At 32.0% G+C, this 18,119-nt stretch overlaps 2 protein-coding genes across 2 annotated transcripts; both read right to left on the bottom strand.

Moving 5' to 3' along the window:
• Positions 1-2,171: 2,171 nt before the first annotated feature.
• Positions 2,172-4,054, bottom strand: LOC118060693 (protein PSK SIMULATOR 1). Its single transcript, XM_035073952.2, has one exon. The coding sequence runs from the start codon at positions 3,790-3,792 to the stop codon at positions 2,383-2,385; it is 1,410 nt and encodes a 469-aa protein (XP_034929843.1). The 5' UTR covers positions 3,793-4,054; the 3' UTR covers positions 2,172-2,382.
• Positions 4,055-15,753: 11,699 nt separating this feature from the next.
• LOC118060705 (ATP-dependent Clp protease ATP-binding subunit CLPT1, chloroplastic) lies at positions 15,754-18,048 on the bottom strand. The gene is made up of 6 exons (XM_035073966.2): positions 17,725-18,048; positions 17,618-17,644; positions 17,380-17,489; positions 17,119-17,298; positions 16,142-16,269; positions 15,754-16,063 (listed from the first exon to the last, which is right to left on the bottom strand). The coding sequence occupies exons 1-6, from the start codon at positions 17,934-17,936 to the stop codon at positions 16,031-16,033; spliced, it is 690 nt and encodes a 229-aa protein (XP_034929857.1). The 5' UTR covers positions 17,937-18,048; the 3' UTR covers positions 15,754-16,030.
• Between the last annotated feature and the right edge of the window lie 71 nt (positions 18,049-18,119).

Below are 18,119 nucleotides of genomic sequence, written 5' to 3'. Positions count from 1 at the left end.
AACATTTTTTTTTAAAAAAGATATAAATAAAAAAATATTAAAAAAATAGAGATAAAAAACTAAATAGTAATAAACAAGCCAAGTGTAAAATTATAAAAATAACAAGTATAAAAAGGAAAAAAAATATAAGAAAAAACTTGTTTTCTAAAATAAATTAAAGAATTAAAATTACAATTTTACCACCGTTACAGTGCTGGTATAATAAAAAAAATTAAAAAAAAAAATTATAATTATATCATTTTCCTGCATGGTAATAATTGTAAAAGTGCCCAGCATTGTTGGGTGTTCCAAGCTGGCTTATTTTGGATGGACTAGCTAGGTTTCAACGATATTATGTTAAGAACATTTATGTGACTGGGTCCATTGCGCCACTACGGGTTTAAAAGTTTATTTGGCTTATAGGTTGTGGTGGTTTTTTATCAAAGATATAATATTTTTTAAGCATAAATTACAACTTTAAAAGCTATAAAAACATGCTTTTTACTCAAAAAAACACAAGTTACCTCCTATTCAAACACTCTTTAAGGACTCCAAGCTCGGCTTTGGACCACACCACATTATGACCTGTTTAAAAATATAACTTTAATTGTTTTTTAAACTATTTATTATCTAAAAATATATTAAAATAATATTTTTTTTTTAAATTTGTGCATTAAGATAATCTAAAATTATCAAAGAAATATTAATTTGAAATCAAGAAAAAAAATAATTTTAAAGATGTTTTTAAAACATAAAAATAAACAAGTTTCAAGATTATCAAACAATTTTTCTGCTTAGGAATTTAATGATATGCAATTATTATGGGTAATATTTATTATGGGTAATATTATTATGGGTATTATTATGGTGTATGATATTTTTTAAATCAAATATATATATATATATATATATTAACATAAATACATTAAAATTATAAGAAAATAATATAAAAAATATCAATTTAATATTTTTTTTAAAACCAAAAACGGTTGTAAAAACACATTTTTAATGTATGATCTCATGTTTTGAAAACGGACACATTACATCTTTAGAATTTGATTAACCAAAAGGTGGAGCATAAAACATGAAAAGAACATAAGAGGTGGGTGGGGGCAAAAGGATTAAAAAAAAAAAATATATGGGCAAAGGCTCCCATTGCTTTAAGTATCTGTGGATGGAGTATTAGGAACCAAAATTGAATATTGAGGGAGCTCAAGGACGGTCATGAGGGCCCTAAAGGGAGACAAAAGTGACAAAGGTGGGAGCATTTACGAGAAACTTGTCCTAATAAGGCATCAGCTTTGAGCTGTGAGTGCAAATTAAAACTTATAAACAGACACAGAATTATAAGAAGATATGAAACAAGGTGGATTTTGAGCATGGGATTAATTTGCCCTTGTATATTAATTAACTCCCTAAGAAGAAAGAAATGGGTTTTTAGAGATTTTATATTCAAATAAATATTGGATTTTTAAGAAAATAAACATGATATTTTCTCTCATTTTTGTGTAATCTGAGAATCTTCCTAGGAGATCAAATACAAAATTGTTTAGGATTTTAGATCCTAGGAAATTCATCTGGGCTCCATATACTGCTTCGATCTTACCTTCTCCCATCTTGCTTCTAATTAAGATTATATTAAATTAGCTGCGGTGTTTGATCAAAGGTCAAAAATCAAAATCAAAATTGACATTTTATCTCTTCATGGGTACATAGCTGGAATTAGTCTCGGGTATATATATACCTTCAATTTTTTAAAAAAAAAAACATAAATTCATTTCAGAGATGTTAACCATACAGAAGCGGTGATGATAGCCTATGATATAGTCTAGATCCTTGGTTCATAATTGATAAATTAGTGTGATAGTATTGAAAAGATTCGACAATTATAAAGATTAAACTACTAGCTAGCTAGCTAGCTAGTGTACTGATCACAAATCTAAGGTTCACTTGAAGGGCCCATTGACCATGGCAATCCAACCTGCTGCTTTTGTAAGTAGTTTATGTGACTTTGCATCAGAAACCGTATTTATCAGTTGGAAATTGGTTAAAAAAAAAAAACAATTATACATAGCTAACAGCAGCATAAATTATCTTGAAAGTACAGAATCTTGATCCAATTATGCTACCAAATAATCAATTAATGAAAAATCAAAGGAATATTTGCACATGAAATTTCATATGAGCAATCATTGAAAGCCAAAAGCGTGCATTGTTTGCAAGATTAATTAATACTCAAATGATCGAAACATGTACATACATATATCTATACTTGACATATACAGATCAGGGCCAGAAGGAAAACAAACCCTCAAAGATCTGGAGCTCAGTTCAATCTTAAGATCAAAACGATGGTAAACTTTAGATTGAAAACAAAACTGAAAACAAGAAGAAATCGTCTTCCTAGGTGGAGCTCTGATGAGGATTTAAGAATCCATTGAAGTTGGCACATTCAAAAAAGGCCTTAGCAGTCATCTCCCTTTCGAACCTCCAAATATAATTCAAGCCCACCAAAAGTTCTGTGATGGCAGCTTCAGTCTTCTCTTTGTTTGCAAAAAACAATGTTTGCAAAAGAAGAACATTGGTTTTTGGCAACAAATTTTGCTGCTCAAAGCTTCTTTCGCTTTGCCACTTGATCATGTTATGTGCTAATGGAGATAACCAGGCCAATATCCTCCCCAAAGCATCCCTCCATTCTCCTGCAAGGACTGGATCACTCGCTGAAAACCCAACTCCTTTCAATCTAGCCCTTAGTGAAGACCTTATACTATTTGGTAACATCGAGTAAAGATCATCTCTTGCATCAACACCAACAAGTTGTGGTGACTTGATCATCTTTTCCATAACTATAATCAAATTTGCATAGTGTAGGGCCAAAGCCGCCGCCCCAAGCGTAGTTGGCGGAGGCTTTAAAAGCTTCGAATTCGACTCGAAAAACCCATTACTCGACTCTTTATTTCCTTCAAGCTTTGAGCTCTTCAGCGGCCCCGACACAATGTTACAAGTAGTAGGGTTCTCTGTTGGATGCACCGTTGCAGAAGCTGAGAGACTGCGAGGTAAAGAAGTTGGATAGCCATGTGCTATGCCAAAAACCAGCTTGATCCTTGCTAAAACAGTGAAAATGGACTTGGCAAGGATCAAGACAATCGTATCAAAACTTCTATTCCAAAGAGATCTCTCTTTGAGGTACTTCACCTCCTGTCTCTGCCACAATATCTTCTGTTGAAGATCCAAAACCTTTTGTTCTTTGGTTGTTCCTTCAAGTTCACCACACTGTAAAGCTTTCCTTAATCCATTCTCCAATGCAGACAGCTCCTCCATCTCTTTATACAGCGTCGCCGTTACAGTCACGTACCTGTCCATCTTCTTGGTTTTGGCTTCCATGTCTTTCCAACTCAAGACCCAACAATTGGCGTCATTCCCCAAGTTGGTAAAATCATCGAACAAACGCTCGAAACGCCGCAAACCCGAGTCCTCACACCTCTTGCTTAATCTCGAAACAGATTTGGCGATGAGCCTAAGATTCTCAGCCATCTCGGCACACGCGAGGCCGAGAAGGAAGGACTCGTCGTTGGAGACTATTTTGCGAACTCCTTCAAGAGAGATAGAATCATTGCGCACACGAATTATGTTCTTGTCTGAAAGAGATTGCCAAAGATGGAAAAGCTTTGACATAAGACCTGCGATTTCGAAAGCTAAAACTCCAACTGAAGCTCTCTTTGATGGTTTTGGGATTGGATTGGAGGTTATGACTGAATCAAAACTGTGAGATATTGCTGTTTTTACCTTTATTAGCCATGTTTCAAGAGCCATAATATCGTTGATCAATATTTTTTATGTACTGTGTACAACAAGCAACAAAAGGCTAGATATATATTATAGCTAGCTAGATGGGATCGATCAATGAGAAGTACTTGGTGTGTGTAAAAGAAGAAAAGAGAGAAGGTGGTTTGAGAGAGGAATCTAGAGAGGAAACAGAAGGTAATGGGGGAGGAAATAATTCAGGAATGGGAGATGGAGATCACATATAAGCATTATAAAAGAGGAGAGCATCACATGAAGGCTATATTGTATTGTAGGGGGTGACTGCCTATTTAATTTGATACCATTACAAATAGCATAGTGAATGAGAAAAGAAAAAAAAAAATCTAGTGCGGTCAATTTAAAAATTTAAATTGACTCGTGACTTGATTTATTCAAAAATAAAAAACTTAGATTAAAAACTATTAATTTTTTTTTTTAAATAATAACCTTTTATTATTTTTATAAAATAAAAAAAACTAAATTATTCCAAATTAACTCACATCAATCCATCTGACCCGTCGTAATCGAGAACTAGCCGCAAATGGACCAGAGCAGAATATAAATACAATGACACGTATAAAGAGGTGATAAAAATAAATTTTTTACTTAAATTAATCAATGAGATAATAAAATTTGCAACACTCACATGCAAGACAGTGTGTGAGACATGTTTATTATTGAAAGGTATTTTGTCTTTTATGGGTTTGAAACTCAAGGGGATTTTGAAGCGAGTGGAGTCTTGCATTGTGGATTTCTCTCCCCTTTTCCTTTTTGATAAATATATAAATTATATTTAACTAAAAATGAGAAAGTTTTCGGTTAGCTCAACCAAAATACAAGAGTGTTCTCTAAATATAAAAATATAAAATATAAAAAATAATTCTTACTTTTTTTCTAAATATAAAAATAAAAAATTTATTGAATTATAAGAATTATTTTACAATTATTTTCTAAGCATGCAATTTTTTTTTGAGTTTAATAATTAAATAAAAAACTATTTTTTATTCTTTTGTCCATAGAATGAAGAAGAAGAAGACGTGTGCTAGGAAACACTTTCTCTCCTAAGATGCTATTTTTTTCAAAAAAGAAGGAGGGGGGCCATGTCATAATTGTTTTTTTTTTTCCTCTTGAACTTTTATGAGGTAATCTTTCTTGTTAATTAGTATGTTTGTTCCATGTGAATTATTAATTGTCTAGCTAAAAACTTTTGACACAAGAACATAAGAAAAGAGGAATCTAGTGATCTCCTACGTCTGGAATCATGATATTGTTTTTCAAAAGATTTTAAGAGTACAAAGAACACTCAAGTAACTATACGAGCTGAAAAAGAAGGATTAATGCTGTTAAAAACTATTTGAATTGATTATTTTCTTGTACTTATTGATGATCGTAGCAATAATAATCTTCTAATTAATGGATTCCAATAAAATCGTAGATCTGTGGTTAATTAGATTGTAACATCATATATATCAATAATTAGATATATACTTCCCTTCTTCTTCGAATAAATTAATATTGTTTTTGAATTTTTTTGTTTCATTTTATAATTAAAGTGAAATATCTCTTGGAGTTAATTATTCTCATCAAAACCCTTCAAAAAGAATTTTAAAGATATATAGCAGATTTAACGAACGTGATGTCACAATTTTAAATTTAACTCTGATTTTTTGTTTTGTTCTTGATATTTTGTGAGAATGAAGATAAATGAATTTAATTCTCACATTTTTTTTTTCATTTTTTTTGAATGGTCCATCTAAAACCTGATAATTAGAAGGAGATAGATGTAGCCCTGTTCATGAAAACCGATGTAATTAAAAATATCATTATTGTTAAAAAAAATCTTGAAAAGGCAAATTCCCTGTACAACCTTGAATAAATAAATGTATAAGAGGCTGTTGACTTGTATGTATATATTCCAAAGTGACAATGAATGGTAAGCATCCTTCATGCACTACGTACGATCACAAAACGAAAATAGTGCCCTGGATCGTAAAATGGTCTGCCTTTTACAGCATCGTGGAGTTATAAGGTCTCAATAAATTAATATAATTTAGAGCAAGTGGTGCAATTTGATCTAAATTTATGTAGCCCTAATTCGACAAATGAGCACGCAATTAGGTCTTGAGTGGTGCAAAATGTATATTAAGTTGCATCAAAATCTCTACAATCAATATGGATCTTGAATTGATCAGATTTTGTGAAAATGCAGTGAATGGGTTGCTTTAATTCTGACAATCGATTAGGGTTGACTAATGGATACATGAGGTGGGGATGATTCATGACACAATAACATGGAGGAGTTGCCTGATAATTTAATTAGTAGCGTTTAGCTAGTGACTTGCCACATACAAAATATAAAATTTTACTCTAAAATTAACTCGAAAAAATATGTATTTCATGTCTTTACTTTTATTTCTTCAGCTAAACACGTTTATGTTTTTCTATATTTATCTAAACTAATCAAATATCATATAGTAATTTATTAAAAAAAGAAGAAGAAGCAGGACAGTACATGGATTTAAGAAAACCCCACTTGCTCATTCACATCACATGGCGAGTGTTGGTTAATTTGGAGCATTTTTGGGGTCATAAAAGAAGAGGATACGAGAGACTGGTCTTTGAAATTTCTAAAATGGGAGCGAGAGAGTTTCGCTAGATATTCAAAAGTTGCTTCCTTTTAAGCCTTGCCTTTCTAGCCTTTGCCTACCAATGGAAGGGCAATGAACGATATGCTTGTTTACTTGTCGGATCATCAACAGGCAGCCATGTTACCTTTCCATCTCTAGATAAACGTGCCTCTGAACCAATTGAGTGTGGTAGCAATCACCGTCGTCCCTTTTTCTCTCCGCCTCTTTCACCTGTTTCTTTATTCTCATCCTCCCTGTCTCCGCCAAACCTTTTCTGGATCGATCTCCTGTAATGTAAACTGTTCTGTACATAACAAGAACAAAACGAAAAGGTGCCACGACTCCTGATCTGTAGCCCATTTTGACTGATATTCTTAAAATTATTTCTTATGATGGTTGAAAACAAGGATAGAACAAGACAGATCTCACTGGTTCACAGTATGTTAGTCAATTAATTAGTGATATAGTCGGAGGCACCTTCCAAATCGCGCGCGTTGTTCCATGTTTGTGTATCGTTTATGTTTCTCGATCCTGATTGAGTGAATAGATTTTGATCTTATCGGAGGCACCGGGATTTGCTGTAGTTTGAATAAGTTTGAAGAAGATGCATGGAAGAATTGTGCCGGTTCCCATTTGGAGAGCTCTTCAAGAATTTTTGGTAAAAGAAGCCTCCTCATAGTGTGATTGATTCACTTGTGTTTAGTTAATGTTATATGAAATAAAAGGGATGGATATAAAAAGAGCTTGAACATGTTTAATTAAATAAATTAAGATAACCATGTAAAATAAATTTATCTTAAAACAATTTTTATCTCATCTAATTATTATAAAACAAGAGAGAGGAGAGAAAAAAAAAAATCTTAAAAACACATCAAAGTTTTAATTACAACATCATCAAAAAAATCATAATGAGATCAATTAAACAACACCAATAAATATTAATAATGATGATCCAAGTAAGTCATATTTATCGTCCAAAAATGAAGGGAGGTCCGTTTATCTTTAGTGCTAATGAATTTTATTAAAGTCGTTGAATTCTTCTCGTCAAAATCTTTCTGGTTAAATTGATAGTGTTATGACCGGAACTTCAAGGAGATTTTATCTTCTCTCTATCTCTTCTCTTTTTATTCTTATCCATTTAATATTTTATTAATAAATATTGCTATTCTAAATAGAAAATTTTGTTACTGTATTCACTAATTCTTTTCCCAACAGTGTTATTAATTTCACCAATATTTTTCTTGAAAAAAGTGGCTAGGAACCAACAGTAGCCGTAGATCTTTCGATAAATGGGATCTTGTTCTTAGTGATAAAAAATGAGTCAAAATGTGGTAGCCATTAAAAAAGGTGTGGAGATTAACAAAGAAGACGGTTTGGCATGTCCTTTTCTCACAGTACAATGTACCGCTACTTGATTTGCAAACCCTAAGAAGATTCCGGAGGCTGGATTTTCTTTCCGATGCAGATAGACAATTGGTGGTGCTCTACTTTCACTCTCTATATTGGCTCTCAACCATGTTGATTGACGATTAATTAATGGTATATTTACTCCTCAAAATAACTTGTGTTTGGAATTAAGAATATAACTTAATTAATTTAGAATGTCATTTTTTAGGGTTTTATCTTTTTATTTCTTACAGTAAGGGTATCTTCTGTCCATCAATCAAGATAAAGTCTTAGGATATGTTTATTTTTTGAAAACTAATTAATTTTCAGAAAATTATTTTTTAAATTTTTTGTATTTATTTGCCATTAAAAAAGTTGGTTAACGGAAAATATTTTTTAGTCAAAGAAAAATTTGGTTTGGTTTTCAGAAAAGTTTTTTTTTTTTTTTAACGGAAAACACTTTTCGAAAGTTGTGAAAAAGTTAGAAATATCATATTATTTGCTGATTATATTAAATTTGATCCTCAAACTTTTGATTGTTATATATATTTTGTTTTGAATATTTATTTTTCAATTTCATCCCTTAAAATTTAATTATTTTTTTAAATATCAGCTTCAAAGTTTTTTTTTAATTAAAGTAATCTCGGAATGGAAAAAAGTTCTTTATCGGGTTTTTATTATTCTTTTGTATTTTACAATATCTTAGTGATATATAGAAAACTTGCATCTCGTTAGTATTCCAGAATAAATGAGACATACATACATACATACATATATATACATACATATATATAAGTAAAGACATAAGATAATATATTTTTGAGACAATTTTGGAATATTTTTTTGTATTTTTAAAAGAGAAAGTATATAAAATATATCTTCTTTATCTTTATTGTTTTTATCTTTTTTAAGATAATAATTAAACACTATAAAAAATTTGTTCAAAGACCATCACATTAAACACTTCAAATTATAGAGTTCAAATTAATATTTATTTCCACCTACCACATATATCATAAGAAAAGAAAGCCGAAATTATATTTCTTTGACTTAAAACTCTGAAGCTAAAATCATCATTTAATAAACTATATATTATGAGCTATAATGAGTTGTGGCAACAAGATCAGAAATCTGAAAATTGCATGCAACTGGATGCATGGATTAAACTATGGCTTAAACGAATCGTTAATAATTATTCCAGGAGGAAAAGAAGGCAATCAAGTGTCCTAGTCCACGCGGATCAATCTGACTCCACTCTTAGCTAGCATGAGTGCACGCTGGCTCCCTCTCTTGTTGCCACGCACCCCAGCAGCCCCTCAAAGAAGAAATGATGGTGGAGGTTTTGACGGTCAGAAACCAAGCAGAGAATGATGCAAAGATCCATATAATGGTTTGTGATGCAATCATCCATCAAAATGTCAAGTGATGATACCACTAGCTAGTTCATGGCTTAGTCTTCCACTTTCATCCTGTAATATCGGACTTGGACCATTATCGACGCCATGGAAGTTTTTTTCTCGAAGAAGTCATGATCATGGTGGAATGTGGCTGATAGCAAGAGGCGAGCTTAGTTGCTGTCGGTGTCCAGAGATCATTTTGATCCACAGTTTGGAGTCAAAACCCTAAGCTCTTGCTGGATTGTCTACCATGCTACAATTCCAGTCAATCCCATGAAGCACAATTATTGGCTGAGTAATGGGGTGCTCTCGATCTCAAATGAATGCTGATGTTTTTCAGATGAAGGAATCAGAGACCAATTATGGAGAATTGTCAACTCCATTAATGGCTTCTGGTTCACACGTACATCGGCATTATATAACCACACACATTAGGGCTAGTGTGCTCATTAACATCATCAATTGGATAGGTACATGTGGGAGTCCTTCTTCTTTTTTCTCTTTTTTATTAACATGGAAGTCCTTCTCTTTTTGATCTTGAGGTGCGGTGTTGGATCCATCAAATGAACATTGTTAAATAATTAAAAAAAAAAAAAAACAAAACAAAAGGACTGTATATGTTCCCTTGCTCAATCATAATTGGGGTGAACTCCAGCATGTTTCTCTTGTAGAGAAAAATCATGACTTCGAATTACATAAAAGGAAGGGTTCTTGAATAATCTTTTCAATGGTTTAAGATATTGTATGGTCGATTTCTTTGTAGTGAGAATAATCAAGTCACTCCTCGATCGATGAAGTTTTAAGAAGGTAATTCAATATTCCCATGTTAATTTTGCATTTTTCCAAATAAATTTGTTTATCCAGCTTCCTTTCGATTCAAACTCGAGTTGGTAACAAAGTGTTAGAACTTTTGAGAACTCAATCTACTGAGTTCTTCGAACAAAATGAAGTCATGAATTTAGATTTAGGCAACATAATTAGAGTTGCAACCTTTTTCTGCATGAAAGTGTTTCGGTGGTGCATGCTCTCGAAGATTTTTGACATTGGATAGAACCTTTTTTTTATCTTTTTATGTACGGCCAAATTATATCTTGTACCATTATTTTAAAAACCGAATGGTTAGATTAGGACTTTTGAATCCGAGATTTTAACCGGTTTTGATCACAAAAAATAAAATAAAATATAACTGGTAGCAGTTAAAAATCTAGATTAATTTAATGACTTGATAGTTTTGGCCTTGATCTGATCATCAAAGCTCAACTATTAGCATCTAGATTCTTGTTTTTTAATTTTTTTTTATTAAAATAACATTATTTTAATTTTTTTTTAAAAAAGTAAACTGTCAACCCTCCTATTCATAATTCAAGCTTTACCTCATGTTGGATTTTAATTAATACTATATCTTGAAACTTCATTTCATAAATGGGAGTAGAGGTAGGGATTGATTTGACAAGATTTAAAGTAGTGGATTTGGTTTGGTCAAAAGCACAAAATAGAGGGACCATGCAACTATGATCTTGACACCAAATTTCATTATTAAAGTGGAAAACCATCAACCATCACATAAGGAATAGCGTGCAACCGACGATCACACCCTTTTCTTTTAACTTTTATGAATTGTCACTTTGCTTGATTTCAAAAAGCATAGAAGAAAAATACATGCGTTTGCATGTGGGCTGCATTCGCCCTGTGACCTTGGCCGTACTCCTATCTAGCCAAATAAATTAAAGTCTATGAACAAACGGGCAAAAATTAACTCAACCTAGCTAGCTCACTGTAGAGCTTCGAGTTGGTGGAGCTAGACCTACCACACTAGCCAAAATGGATAATCCAATCGAGTCAAGACTTCAAATTGGAGCTCATCAACACAGTGTAGAACCTCCAAACCGAGTTGACTCATCCCACCATGCTTCTATGCCCACCACGGCTTGTTGTGGTTGGCCCCATATATAGATAGTAAGACTTTGATCCAAGGCAATAGAAGGAAAAATCGAGAGGCTCTCTTCTTTTTGGTTCAAGAGAAGTTGCATGATGGGGGCCTCTAAGTAAGTGAGCATTGCTAAGATCCCACTAACTATAATGCTTTTGGAAATTAAGACCCCCCTTAGAAAATTGAATTTTATATATATATATATATATATATATATATATATATATATATATATATATATATATATATCAAGGACCGTGAAGAAATTGTTAAAGAAATGAAAGGAATGGGTGGCTTGAGCGTGAGAGGGAGACATGGTATGGCCTCTATTTCTTCACAAATGAAGGGGTAATGTCCCACTTTTTATAGACATTCCTCGAAGAAAACGGTCCCAGAAATACTTTAGAAAACACCTTAGAATGTAGATCATGATGATGGTGATGCTCTCCTGACAACCCTTTGCACCATTGATGAACTATCCTCACGTGTGTCATCATCATTTTATGTACCCTTTGGACCAAATAATCCTATCATTGCCACGTGCATTAGGCCTAGGCCCATCTACAACATTCTCAATTTACTCGGCCTTTTTGTTTTTCCAAGAGAAATTACAAGGGGGTAAGGTAAGGAAAAAGAAGAGGGTAAATTCCAAATTTCCCAAACCCCAAGAGAAAGTAAAAGGGGTTAAATTTTCATGTGGGGGAGAAATCATGAGGCTAAAATGTGGGGTAGATTTTCAATTTGGGGGGGGCGTAATGGCATGCACAATAGTTGATTTGACAAAAAATAAATAAATAAATAAGAATCTTTTTTAATTGCTAAAATTTATTATTTACATATATTTTAAATTAAAAACAAAACTCATTATTATTAAATTTGACCTAGTTGCATGAGTCAATTTAAAACTCAGCCAGTTCACTACTTAATTTAAGTTGGATTTCAAAAAAAATTATATGAAAATTAATCTTGACCTGGTCAAGATCTAAGTTAATTTTTTTAAAATAAAATTAAAATAAAACAAAAGAGGCTTTAGAGTGTAGTTAAGCATCTTACGATCATAGCAGCTTCTACATGTTGATTGCTATGATCGTAATCGTACATGGGACACATTTTAAAATGCTCCTTGTACTTTAAAGTTTTGAATAAAATACCCGCCCCGCTCCTTTTTTTCTTTTTAATCTGAAAGATATCCCATCTTTTATGACTGCATTATCCACTAATTTTCACTAATTAAATCTTAACCAACCTAAATTATTATGGAAAAAAAACATTATAGATTGCCACCGCACCTTCCTCGAGATTTCCATGCCCAGTTATTTTTACCTAGGGCCATATGTGTGATTACGATAAATATTCAAGATATTCAAGATTTTTGCGATAGAGCTCTTCCTGCTGGCCAAAGTTATCAAACATTATCCAAGATTTCAAGTTGGATTGAACAGATTAATTTAATATAATATTAATTTTTTAAAAAAAATTAATTCCAATAATGTTTTTCTATAAAAAAAAAAATCAAACATGATTTTACCGGATCGTCTAAATTTAACCGATTAATTTTTTAAAAACTTAACTTGATTCAAGTCATGAATTGACCCGTTAAACCGGGTTGAGTTTAATAACACTACTTCTTCTAGCTACCATTATGGTCCTTGTTGATTGGGGTTTCTTTCACTTCACTTCAACAACAAATCCTAACCGAAATTGCAAGGAGGATCATGAGACATGTAGTTGATTTCTAATCATTTCCTAACAGCTCTTAAGCCATTGATTAAACGCAATGAAAGTGTCATTACAACAATCACAATTAAAAAAAAAAAACTTGAAAATAGGGCAAATTAAAGAGACGTTGGAGAGAAAATGTGCTATTTTCAGGGGGGAATACATAAGTATTATAAAAAATTGTAAATTCAAGGACCAAAAATAAAGTTTTCAACTCTCTGGGGGTGCCATGGCCACTTCAAGGCTTGCTGTAGGACTGCCCCTGGGCATCATCACCTAAAAAGCTCTTATGTTATCTCTGAAAAACCTTCAACCTAATGAAATACAATGCTTAGGGTTTTTATTTTTTTTTATGATCATAACCTTAGTGGACATTGACACCCACAGATTTAAGTTTTTTTTTTTTTTTGGAGATTCACCAATATCTAGCAGCCCATCTTTTCATTCGCTTCAGCTGCAGCTTACCCACTTCTCTCCATTAACTCCTCGAGTCAAAAGCAAATTGATTTTCCTCTGTCCTGAAACAGAGGACTGTTGTGCAACATGCTCCTTTATTGTTTAGATAAATAGTAAAAATCACGTGATTTGTTTTCTTTCCATTTCTTTATTTTCTAATGTTTTTTATAGATTATTTTCGAAAATATTATGTTAATTAGATCAAGTTAGGTTAATTCTAGCATGATTTAATTTTAAATTCAGGATAACAAATTAATCAAATTTGAATGTTTTCTATTTTGTTAATTTTATCTTCTTTTTTTCTTAATTTTTTCTTTAATTTATTTTATTGGTTGGCCAGCTTGCTTCTGGGTTGGTCAAGTCAACTAAATTACTTCGAAAAAACTCGTATGTGGTTTATTTTTAAGCTCAAGTTAGGTAAAGAGTTGGGTTGAATAATTTTTTTCTAAGAACCTCATCTTTTTTTTAAAATTTTGTCCTCATGTATTTTTTTACTAGTTGATCAGATTAAATTTAAATTTATCAAATTGATTAGGTTGTATTAAAAAAACTTTCATATAATTTAATTTTAAGGTTGATTTGTTAGGCCTGATTTAATAACCATATCAATTAGTTTTTTATTAAATAATTTCTGCTATGTTGAAGAGAAAAAAAATTGTTACAACCTCCATCGCAACGCTTGTTAAAACAGTAATTACCAAATACATTTGCTTTTTTACTTACCAAAAAAATAATAGTAATAATAAATAATAATAAAAATACAAGGAAAAGAGAGAAAGAAAGGAGGAAAATTTTGTTAAACTAGAAATCCGGCTATAACACTGGAAAATAAAACTATTAAAGAAAGCTTTCATCGTTACAAATCTATAAATACTAAATTTCAAACATTTAGTCGGTGAAATAAAATATATCTTAATTTAGATTTTTAGATTTAATATAATTAAATTTTATTTTTACATTTATTTTTTATTTATATTGATTTTTGTACTTAGAGTTGAGTTTAGTAGGCTTCATGATATATATATATATATTTGGTGAAAAACAATTGTTAAAATCACAAGTTTTGGCATTATATCCGTAACTTGGGCCGAAAACTAGCAAACTTGGCCAGATTCCAACAAGCGTTGGAGAAGAAGAGGACATAACTGAACCCAGACCAAAGCCCAAGTTCACTTGGATAAAGCTCAAATGTATCTGGGCTCAACTCCAAGCCAGATGCCTTATTTACAGAGAGTTTTTTTAGTGTTTTCTTTTTCTTTTTTATTTTATTTATGTTATGTACATTGCAAAATATAATATAGCAAATATATATATACATATATATATATATATATATATGTATATGTATATGTATATGTATATGGGCGTCGTGTGTGTTTTTACAAAAATTTTCATTCTTAAATAACGTTTTTATATTATTTTATTTCCATACTATCATTTTTAATAGATAAATATAACTCTTTTCATGTTATTTTATTCTTATACTATTATATTATTAAATCAATATAGTTTTTTTCATGTTATTTTATTCCTATAATATCATATTATTAAATCAATATTGAAAAAAAGTACTTGATAAAAACAAAGCATAAATTTATTTGTGTATTTATTGATAATTAAATTCAATGAAAAACAATTAGGGCAAGTTGAAAACATAAAGAATGTGTATAATGTTGCGATGAGCTAATGAATTATCACTGCCACTTCCCCAATGGAGAAAAACAATGTGCTTGTAGCGTCATCATTGCGACACTCTTGCCACTTTCAGTATAATTCAGAAGTCGGGACTCAAGATGTTCCTTAGTACTGCAAGTTGGATGTAGGTTTGAAAATATATTTTTTTATTTTTTAAAATAATTTTTAATATTAACATATCAAAATAATTTAAAAATATAAAAAAATAATTTAAACAAAAAAATTAATTTTTTAAAAAGCATAGTATAAACAGATGTTCACATACTCATCATTGCAGACCTGTTTGTTTCCATGTTTTTAAAAAAAATTAAATTTTATTTTATTTTTTTATTAATTTTAAATTAATATGTTTTTAGTGTTTTCAAATCATTTTAATGTGTTGATATCAAAAATAATTTTTTAAAAAATAAAAAAACATCATTGATATGAATTTTAACATGAAAAATTGTTTAAAAAATAACCACAATCACACTACCAAACAAGCTCTACATGGGGTCATCACAATCCACAAAAGCACTCAGTTTTCAGTACATCAACCAACACATCAATACAAGGGGAAAAAAATGTGATGTTGTGGTGAACAAATACATCGGATGCGATTGTAGAAATGAATTGTATTCAGACATGTCACAAGGCGAACCACAACTTTGAAGAGTTTTAGTTTTTTTTTTTTTAAGCAAACTTGGTTTTTCATATAAAAACTACTGATGCAATCCATAAAAGGTAATGATGTAATTCTAATGCATGTCAAAACAAGGAATTGAAGGGAGTCAGTTAATCATCTTAGTAAGATGCCCACCTGGGAATTTGGGTTCCACAAAATCCCTTTTCAGGGACATGCAAATTTAAACATCTCCAGCTAATTCATGAAAGCATCTGGTTTAAGAATTCGAAACACCCCATACATGGAACAAGTTCCTTGATGACAAACTTGCTCCACCTAGAACCAACTACCTAAGTGTGTATCTTCTGAAAGCTATGCAGCAAAGTTCTGGAGTCAACAAGGGAGTCGTGTTTCATAAAGCATTCTGACCTCTCTACTTGAAGCTCAGGGCAACATCTCCGTTCATCTGGATGGAAGAAGAATTGTGTTAAGCTGAAACACTAAAAAAGCTTATGTTGAAAATCAGAAAAGCATTCAAACTTACAGATTCTGCGACTTCTTTAGCTTTATCGTCATTAAAACCTAGAGTTTCCAATATCTTGCGACCTGCAGATTCTTTTTCTGACCAAGTCCCCAGAAGTATATGAGTTGTGGTAATTTCTCCACTATCTCCTGCAATTCACATGACAATAAGATGATAATGGTAACTACATACACGTGGACAGTACCCACACAAATATCAAATCCATTGTTTATGAAATTTCAAATCAAATCATAAATTTTGCACTTTGCAGTTGCCAGCACAAGTAAATTCATGATGACTCTTTCAAGGTTGAAAAAAAACCTTTTGGGGGAAAAAGGACAATGGAATAATGAACAACAAAAGAACGTTATTACAAGTCAAGAATAAAGAGCTCAAAACTATCATTACAAATCAGGAAGAAAGAGCTCAAAACTATATAAGAACAAAACACAAAATAGACACTTCTACCGTAAATAATCAGGAGAATTGGTTATGCCAGTCAATAAGTAAAAGAAGATGTTTATTGACTCTGGACTCTAGGTAGGATTAAGAAGTAACTTTAGTGATGCAATTGTACCCTTAAGAGACTGAAACTTGACATAAAGCATGCATAAGCAGGTAACCTCCACCTCCTATAATATCCCATGATCGTTTATCTTATCCAATATGGGATCAAAAACTTGTAATCTTTGTCATACTGAATAAGGTCGTAGATGAAAATAGTACTAACATAATTGAATTTCATCAAGCTCCAAAAGGTATCATATAAAAAATCAAGCCTGGTAGCATGACAGAAAATGACCCGCGTTCTCATCCTTGAACGCTCCAAATAACTTTGTACAACGCTCCTACTTAAACTAGTATTACCAAATTGAAGTTTCTAAATCACAATCACATTATGTAAACCATGGCAGCTCACTAATCAAATTATCTTGCAAACACATACACAAAACAGAATAAGACATTGCAAGTTCTGATGCAAAAAAGTTTAAAATCACCTGACTTTAGTTTCTCCTCAACAGCCCAATCAAGTGCTCTTTGAGCTTGTTCAGTCAATGGAGGATGCTCAGGACTAAAAAAATACATTTCAGATTTCCCAAGTAAATTCACAGTTTCTTCTCTGACTTTGAAAAAAGTAATCCCATTAGCCCTCAAAAACTTTGCAGCTGGACTAGTCCCTACAACCAGGCACAAACTTCAATAAACCCCAGAAAACAAAAAAGAAGCTACGCACTAAAAATGCATAAAAAATAACCAACCCTCAATCAAAATCCCCATTAAAAGTGCATCAGTTCCCGTATTAGGATACTTCAACTTCCTCGCCTCCAGTTCTCCTAACCCAAATGACCTTATCGCTCTTGCTGACCATCTAAAACCACTCACAGAAACAAGCATTTCCTTAATCAACGGTGAAAATCACACAAAATTCACATAAAAAGCAATCAAGAATCCATCTTTCTCTCTGTTTCTCTTCAAGATTAAAGGAAAAGGACTAACTTTGGTATCTTCTGAGATGTATACTTCCTGAAAGAACAAACAAAACTAATCAAGACCCATTTTTCAAAATCCAAAAATAAAAGGACCCGGGTGAACAAAAAGCTTACTTGGTGGGTAGAGTAGATAAAACTGTGACATTCGTTGATGGCTTATTGCCCTTAAGAGATAAAGTTCTCAACATTGAGTGTGAAATCAATAGCTTGTTGCCATAAAAGGAGCTTAAAGGGAGTGGCAAGAGTGAAGAATTATGTGGTTTTTCATTGCAAAATTGAGAGGTGGAGATTGGAATTTGGAGAAATGAGATAGTGTTAGAAGCCATCAAAGAAAACCCAATTGTGGGTTTTGATCCCGGGGGGGGGGTGTTCTGGTCTCTGACTCTCTGGGTTTGAAAATGGAGGGTGGTGCTTTTTGGGTTGAAACTTGAAAGATGATGCTCCTCTCTAACGTTAAAAGCCAAGGATATACGATGTGTCAGACAATGATGTTGGGGGTGATGAGAAAT

The sequence above is a fragment of the Populus alba genome, chromosome 12, assembly GCF_005239225.2.
Source record: "Populus alba chromosome 12, ASM523922v2, whole genome shotgun sequence".
NCBI classification, from domain to species: domain Eukaryota; kingdom Viridiplantae; phylum Streptophyta; class Magnoliopsida; order Malpighiales; family Salicaceae; genus Populus; species Populus alba.
This window is presented reverse-complemented; position numbering and strand designations above follow the sequence as displayed.

Bases quoted from the DNA above. Each gene is read 5' to 3' on its own strand.
- LOC118060693 (XM_035073952.2), bottom strand. From the start codon at position 3,792: ATGGCTCTTGAAACATGGCTAATAAAGGTAAAAACAGCAATATCTCAC.
- LOC118060705 (XM_035073966.2), bottom strand. From the start codon at position 17,936: ATGGCTTCTAACACTATCTCATTTCTCCAAATTCCAATCTCCACCTCT. The intron at 17,490-17,617 runs GTTAGTCCTTTT...GAGTGGTTTTAG, and splicing joins ACATCTCAGAAGATACCAAA to ATGGTCAGCAAGAGCGATAA. The intron at 17,299-17,379 runs GTTGGTTATTTT...GCCTGGTTGTAG, and splicing joins AATGGGGATTTTGATTGAGG to GGACTAGTCCAGCTGCAAAG.